At 50.1% G+C, this 8,002-nt stretch overlaps 3 protein-coding genes across 3 annotated transcripts; 1 reads left to right on the forward strand and 2 right to left on the reverse strand.

Moving 5' to 3' along the window:
• Positions 1-1,053: 1,053 nt before the first annotated feature.
• On the reverse strand, positions 1,054-1,395 carry M406DRAFT_51667 (uncharacterized protein; the record flags this gene model as incomplete). Its single annotated transcript, XM_040924452.1, has 1 exon — positions 1,054-1,395. A coding segment is annotated over one exon (342 nt), but the record flags the coding sequence as incomplete, so codon positions are not given.
• A 729-nt stretch (positions 1,396-2,124) lies between these two features.
• M406DRAFT_343537 (sulfate permease) lies at positions 2,125-4,564 on the reverse strand (the record flags this gene model as incomplete). The annotated part of the gene is made up of 4 exons (XM_040921881.1): positions 2,125-2,141; positions 2,590-4,122; positions 4,193-4,284; positions 4,335-4,564. 4 exons carry the CDS (start codon positions 4,562-4,564, stop codon positions 2,125-2,127), a joined length of 1,872 nt encoding a protein of 623 aa, XP_040770870.1.
• Positions 4,565-5,239: 675 nt separating this feature from the next.
• On the forward strand, positions 5,240-7,756 carry M406DRAFT_75274 (uncharacterized protein; the record flags this gene model as incomplete). The annotated part of the gene is made up of 2 exons (XM_040925826.1): positions 5,240-5,464; positions 5,531-7,756. 2 exons carry the CDS (start codon positions 5,240-5,242, stop codon positions 7,754-7,756), a joined length of 2,451 nt encoding a protein of 816 aa, XP_040770871.1.
• Between the last annotated feature and the right edge of the window lie 246 nt (positions 7,757-8,002).

The following is an 8,002-nucleotide window of genomic DNA, read 5'->3' on the forward strand; positions in this document are numbered from 1 at the left end:
AAGCACAAATCAGCTTGTGAGTCTTCTTCTAATTGAGCTCTTATGATGCTATGTACTACGCATATCGAATGCTTACAATGGTTTAGCGGTCGTGGCTGAAATCACTGAAGTGGTTCTTGACTGACTTTGTATATGTCTTTGCCTGGGTGTGAATATTGGACTGGCTCAATCGTATTTATAAATAAAAGCTACTTTTATGACTCTTTCTCAACCAATGCTAATTCAAACAATTTTATGTTTTCGAAGACACTTTACACGACCAGCATACAGCCAACTTGAACCTAAGCTAGACGTTACTATCAAGAGTATTGAAAAGAGCTTATTCGAACATGAGCTTTGTATAAGGATGAAGTCCTAAGAGCTAATTTCTTTTTAAAAAAAAAAGGAATTATTCAGCAGACAGACATGACATAAATCAGCTTATTGATATTAGGAAAAATTTCTGTTAGCCAGTAAGAAAAATCAGTCAAATAGATTTCATCCTGAAAATCTTAGAGCTCCTATCTAGCTACTTAGAACTCAGATACTGTCAGGGCAAAAAGGGTATGAGCTCCTCCCAAGCTGCTCAGCTGGCTATTACAGCAAAAAGCCCTGCGGAATCTGTATCTCCCCCACCCCCTTTTTCTTCCATTTTCCTCTGTCTCTGCTACGCTGGTTCTTTTACTTTCTTATGTACATTTTAAGTCCATCCTCATTGAGGTAAATATGACCTGATGACCATGATAGCATCGTACGAGCGGTCCATTGTAGAGAAGAGCCCTCGCTGGGGGTATGTGCGGCTGTCATAAGCCTTGCGTAATTTTCAGGCCCGAGTGTGCGCGTACAAGCCCTGACAGATGCCTTTTCAGTTTCTACCATTGTGGCCGAGGTCGCTGACTATTGAAGTGGTTCATTCAAGTCAGGGTGGAAAGCCCACTGGTTTCTTTTCTTTTTGGGGGTGGGGGCATGGGGGTTGTTAGTAGACACAATACTTGAAAAAGAAACTCAGAGAACCATTCTTATTCACGTTTTGACTAGATAAATCGAAGTAGTGTACTCCGGGCTGCTCTTCTATCAATGCCTAGTATCACTAACATGCGATTCTGAGCCCATGCGTCGGGCTGTGGTCAGCGCTTCCCTCAGACCCCGGCCGAGATGGCCTCTGACACCAGTCTCTTCCAGCACCATGAGACCGCCGATAGTACAACCTTTAGGGGAAGTACCTTGATCTTTGAGCACACCGGTATGGACGCCGCTCTGCAGCAGAGCAGCCGTACAATGCATAGATTGGAAAATCATAGTGTTAGCCAGGTCGCGCGGCATGCCCACAGCAACTGCCGCGTCCACGAGAGCGTCGCAGATGGCAGCAAAAAAGGTAGGGGTGGAGCCACCCACGGCTGTAAACGCGTTGATTAACCGTGGAGGGATTTTCCAGGTGGAAGGCTGACAGTCAGTGTACGTAGTTCATGGGTGCGTAAGTACTCGAGTATAGAGTTCAAGATTAGGTACCCGGTGATTCCATACATGGTAGCTACCGGCATTGTCTCGCACACGGAGTTGCCAATCACGTGATCAACATTTCTCTCGTCTCTCTTGCTTAAGTAATCTATTGTCATGCTCTAGGAAGTTCTGGGCGGCCCCCACTTGGTCGAGAAGCCATCGCATGATGGCCGCCATCCCTGGCCTACTGATTTTCGGCTACATATATAGTGCTGCTTCTGGCATCTGACCTGGTTGCTAGAGAAGATAAAGGAAGTTTGTCTTGTGTGGGTATTGAGATAGGTAACCGCAATGAGCTCGCTAATCTGACTCTCTGACAGACAGAAATCCAATGTGAAGATTTGTCTTGCCTGTAGCAGGATGGACGAGGCTTTGTTATGGTAAGGCAGTACCGTGATGTTGCAGAGCGTGTTCTCAGCGCGTGCGAGACTGGGAGACTCGAAGGGAGTGAAGGACTCGGTGGCTTTCGGCATCATAGGCTCGGTGCTACCACGGTGCTTCAAGATCAGCTTCTTGATATTTGCCACTCTTTGCCTCATGGCCTGGAATCAATATTCAGTTTACCAATCGGCAGGTTGTCAAGTTTAGACCGAGGCGACCGGTGGAAATATTTCGTGTTGTGTATTCTTTGATTCCTTCTTTGTCTTATTGCAATTCTCGAGCTGCTATTTTCAATTATTCGGTCTATAGCGGCCCTCGCTATCGTCGTTTCACAGCTTGTGCAGATGAGCTTCGCAGTATGGTTCGACTTTTCCGCTGAAAAATGCACGTGAGTCCATATGTTTATACTCCTAGGCTATGGCATTCAATATTCCGTTAATCGGTTTCAACCTCGTAGCACACAACCCTTTCTACAATCATTGTTTACACTCGATACACTTTTACTTGCTTGACTGATATCAACATTCCCAGATGCTAGAACTATCTACTGATAGTTGCTTAGATTCCGCGCTCATCCTTCCAGTCCAGCTGCTAAATTGAAAGCAGCCATTTCTGTGGACTGGTCGGGCTTTCCCTGCTGGCACTGTGAACGGGTGGCTAGAGCTACATGAAGAGTGTCGAAAACCAAGTCCCCGCCATCTCGAATTGGTCCATCAGAAGGTTCTTCACTCTGTAGTTGCCAATTCGCGCGATCGAACTTTTGTCTAATGCCATCATGAACCCCCACGAATTCGATCAATAAGCCACTGCCGGCAAATTCAAGCAAAGCTGCCTTCAAGTCCAGCAGCATCTGCATGCCCGTGGAATCAATGTAATTCAGACCAGAGACATCAAGAACGAGCACTCTCAAAGGCGCACGACTCTCTGTAGAGCTAATTGGATTTTGCTTCCGGCTTTCGTTCCATAGTCGCTCGTGGATGGAGGCTTCCATCTCTCCCAAGTCTGGAGCATGGAGAGCAGTGACAGTGTCGACAATCTGCGACTTGAGACGATAAGCATTAGGGAACAAGACAGCGTCATTGAGACGAAAGATCAGCGTATCTTCTGGTATCGTGGTCGCAGTTCCTCGGGCACCTTCAGGATACAAGGACGGGATGTTTGCAGAAGTCACCAATGTTGCTTGACTGAACGTGATCCGCAAAAGGACGTAAACGATACTGAAAGCGACGCCAGTCGCGATTCCGACCTCCACCGAAACGAACAATGTGACCCAGAACGAGAGCTGACTGGCGACGAAGTCGATGAACGAGATCTTCCAATACTTCCAGAACGTTGCAGGGCCGATGATGATAGGCCAGACTGCAGTGACTATCACTGCTGACAGTGTGGCCTTCGGAATCCAGTAAAAGGCACCCGTCAGTGTGTATATACTAACCAACACGCAGGCTGTGGTGACGAGGCCTCCAAGCGGACTCTTGACGCCCGATTCTGAGTTGACTGCCGTGCGAGAAAACCCGCCGGTGATAGGCATCGCCGAGAAAAAGCTTCCGAGGAAGTTAGCTACTCCAATATAGGTCAATTCTTGGCTCTGATCGATGGCATATTTATGTCTGCGACCAAAGGCTTTGCCAATCGCGACATGTTCAAGAGCCGCTGCAAGCCACACAGCTACCGCTTTGCCCGTCACTCTGGCTAGCAGAGCCATATCGGGCACGGACGGTGCTTTAATGCCAGTTCCGACCGTCTTCGCGATCGGGAACACCGGGCTCGCGCGACCGTGATTGACAGCATAGCTAATTCCAGTGAAGAGCAGTAAAGCAATGGCGTTTCTAGTGATGGACAGAAACCAGATGATTCTGTGGCGCTGTCCCCACTTGCGACCCAAATACTGGCAGAGAAAAAGCAGCAGGACGCCAGACCACCCGACGAGGAACGACTGCCACTGCGTCTCAGGCAACTTGAGGAAGAATTCGCGGATGATCGGTCCAGTGTCAGAGCTTGAGATTGTCTCGCCAAACAAGGTCGGAACCTGGCCAATGACGATAGTCAACGCCGCGGCGGAAACATATCCTGTAAGCACCGGAAGTGGTATGAAGTCGAGGATCCATCCGAGTCTGAGCATACCAACTCCCATCGAATATACACCGACGAAAAAAGCCACGGCGGTTGCGATTGAGTGATCGCTATAGCCTTCTTTCACCAAGTCGTTCACGATGTCACCCGTGAGTAGGGCCATTATAACTGTCGGACCTGCGGTCAAGTCTTGAAAATAGTAAACATCTGAGCTGGCAGTCCAGAGGTAAGTGTTGCCTCATGTTTGATTAAGACTAACCTTTGGATGTCCCCATGATCGTATAAAGCGCGGTGGGTATCCAACTAGAGATGAGACCATATTGCTCCGGAATATTGGCAACTTTCGCGTATCTGCCCATAGTCAGCATGATTATAGAGGAAGCATCCTGAAACGAGCGTACGCTAGACTTTGAGGAACAAGCAGCACTCCAATTGTGATGCCGGCGATAAGGTCGTTCACTATCCATCTTGGATTGTATTGCGGTAGCCATTGGATGATGGGAACTTTGTCAACGAGGTAGCGCGCAGTGAAGGCAGGAGTCGACCGCACTGCCTTGCTGCCCAAATGACAAACGTGCAGGATGTTGGCGTCCGACTTGACACGATCTTTGACGCTCCGCAGATCGAACATGACGTTTCTGCTGATATACAAGATGATAATTAAGATGATGTAGTATATGACGCGGGCAATGTGTAAGTGCTGCCTAGAAGTGGTATCTTTGGAGGATCAACCAGCCCATTCAGATACTGCCTTGACAACTCATCCGACTTCCACATTCAAAGATAGGGTTGAGCACGCCATTTTTGGCAGACAAAGCGTAAGCTACCTCGAAATATCTCCTTGGTAAAGGAAATAGAGATAAAGATGAACTGCCAATGACTCAGGTTCTGACATAGTAAACTGAAGTGGCTTCTCACAGTAGCGCAATTGGTGGATGGCCACATGGAGCACGCCATCTGTGGACTCGAATACATCAACCGGCGCAAGGTGTTCTGCGCTCCCCTCCCCCCTCCTGTTTCAATCAAACGCAGACGCCGATACCGATTATCGCAACAGCGGAGAAGACCGTAGCATGATCCCCGCACGCCGACACCTGGTCGGACCACCAATACGGAGAACGAGAGGTGCAGGTGCCGGAACAGGGTCCACATTCCGGTGATTCACATCTTTGTGGATGCGTAATGAAGTTTCTTTCTTTCTACTTACCCGTAGACATAGTCGTTCTGTCTCACATACTTTCCCGGCCTTTGAGTGTCTCGTTAAGCCTTGAATCCTGTCGTGAATCCCAAGGACGTCGTGCCAGCCATGAAGACGCTCTCACAGCACCAGCTTCAGGACGCGGCGGGAGCCTTTACTGCGCCCCAAGACTATTACCACTACATCAAATCGCTACCATTTCTCGGCACGCTGAGTTGCAGCACTCAATCTTTAACCGCAGGACAATGGACAGAGGTCGTCATTGAATATACTGTAGGAGGAAGTGGACTGGCGGACGGTGCTTGGATCAAAGGCACATTCAAGTTCTATTCTGTACGAAAGAAGTAGAAATGAACAGCAATGGCCCGGATTCTGATTATCATGCTAAGACCATGGCAGGATTGGGCATTGTTCCAGACATCTGACCCGAGCGGAGATAACTATGTGTCGGCCGAATATGTTCCTACAGCATTGGCCCAAGGACAAAGTCCGGCCACTATACAGGATCTTTCGGTGCGCTTCGACCAGAAAGGCCACGAGCGACCGTTTCAGAAGGCAATCATTGTTGACGTGGTCGATGGCTACATCAATCCCGGGGACAAAATCGTGATTCGACTTGGTGATAGACGCTTCGGTGGAAAGGGTACCAGGACGCAGACCTTTGTCGAGAAGACCTTTTTGATGAGATGGTATATTGATCCAGTCGGCACGTCCAGATTTGCAGCTATCAAGCCGGATATCTCCATTGATATTCACAGCGGCCCGGCTCACCAACTAAAGATCCAGACAGCCAGATTGGTCCAGCCCGAGACACCTTTTCCCATCTCGTTCCACGTCGAAGATGAGTGGGGGAACACTACGACTGATGTTGCAGGGTATCAAGCCGCCGTTCGAATTTTTCCGAACGGCAAGGGAGAGGAAGTGGCCACTCCGCCCATCTTCTCGACTACGCTGCTGCTGAAGGAAACCGGTTGGACGTATGGGCATGTTCCGAAGGTTCAGCTGGAAAGGCCTGGAGATTACGTCGTCAAGGTTGCAGTGACGAACAATGCTACTGGTCAGCAGTTGACGGACACTCAGCATGTATCCGTCGCTGGAATCTCTCCTGTACCACGTGCGCTGTACGGCGACCTTCACGTCCACTCTGACGACACTGTCGGGACAAATGACAGCGAGTATAATTTTTCGTACGCCCAAAAGCTCGCCGGCCTCGACGTGATCGGCTACACGGCCAACGACTTTCACATCACTGTCGAAGACTGGACAGCGACGTTGGAGCTCATCCGCAAGATCAACCAATCTGGCGAAGTCGTGATATTTCCTGGCACGGAATGGTGCGGCAACAGCGCCGTGGGTGGCGACCACAACGTCGTGTTCCTAGATGACACGACGAATGGCGCTCCCCTTGAATTTCCGTGGGACAAGCACGGTAACGTTGCACGGAGCTTCGAATGGAATGAGCACGGCCCGGCGGAACTGCAGCCCGGCGCCTGGCCCTTGGATGAAGTCTATGCGACCTATGCGCACGCGGCCGACACGCACCTCATGATCCCACATGTCGGAGGCCGTCGCTGCAATCTTGATTGGCACCACCCGGATCTCGAGAGGCTCGTCGAGATCAGTAGCGCCTGGGGCCATTTCGAGTGGCTGCTGCAAGATGCAGTGAAGAGGGGATGGCGCATGGGAGTGTGTGCCAACTCGGACGAGCATCGTGGGCGTTGCGGAGGTGGCGTCCCAGGCACAGCTGTCTTTGGCACCAGGGGTGGCCTCACTGGCATTCTGGCACCCACGTTATCACGTGTAGATGTCGCGCGCGCCCTAAGGAGCAGACATACTTTTGCTACCACTGGAGAGCGACTGGTGGGGCTCTCGAGTGTCAAGGATGGCACTGCCATTCAAGGCGACGAAGTCAGACACACTGTGAGCAACCCCATTGTGCTGGACTATTCGTTCTACGGCAACGCTGGCTTCTCTACTATAGAAGCGTTTGACGGATCAGGCCGAATACATCATCGAGACTTATGGCGTGAAGCCGACGTTGCCGAGGGCTGTCCACAGATCGTTCGAGTTACATGGGGTGGAGCCAGACTGTACGATCGGTACAGGGAGGCCGTGTGGCAAGGGACGATCTCCGTAAAGGGTGCTCGCATCGCATGTGTCCTTCCTTTTGGTGGAGTTACATTCGTTCCAGAGGAAAGCGTGTCGCAGGATGACCATGAGAACGTTTCTTTTAGTACCCGGACAAGCGGAGACTTCGATGGAGTGAATCTCTTCTGTGAAGAAGGTCCGCCCGAGGAGATTATTATCCAAGGGTCACTAGGCGGTTATGTCAAAGTGGGAGATGTCTTGCGAGGAAACCCCCACAAGCCTCAGCCGACTTTCGAACTTCGTGTGAGTCGATCAGAGGCCTTGGAGCGGGGTGGGAAGGTACTGGAGTTACGAGGCGGGGCCAACCTTTTTGTCAAAGCTGAAGTGGTACCCGATGTTGATCTGCCCCGACGAGTAGAAGGACAGGTAGAGATCAGTTCCCAGGAGGAGGGCAGCAGCCGAGCCGTCTACTTTGTGGGCCGAGAATGGAACGGAGGAAAAGTTATAACCAGCCCAATATTCATCGATTTCGAGTGAAAAATAATACATATGATTTATACTCTCAGCCAGCCATCTTGAACCTGACATGCCATTAGAAAAGCTATTGGGTAAATGCTGCCTGGATGAGAAGGATTGGTGATTGTATTCCTGTTGAGTTGTCTTAGCTGATGTCACAAAATTTTGTGGCGACGATCGAACTATGAGCCTGATTTTGACATCAATAGATTGAAGTAACTGCATGCTGAGATAGAGAATAGCCGAAGAGGTTGGGTAGAAAATCGT

This window comes from Cryphonectria parasitica, assembly GCF_011745365.1.
Source record: "Cryphonectria parasitica EP155 unplaced genomic scaffold M406scaffold_11, whole genome shotgun sequence".
Taxonomy (NCBI): Eukaryota; Fungi; Ascomycota; class Sordariomycetes; order Diaporthales; family Cryphonectriaceae; genus Cryphonectria; species Cryphonectria parasitica.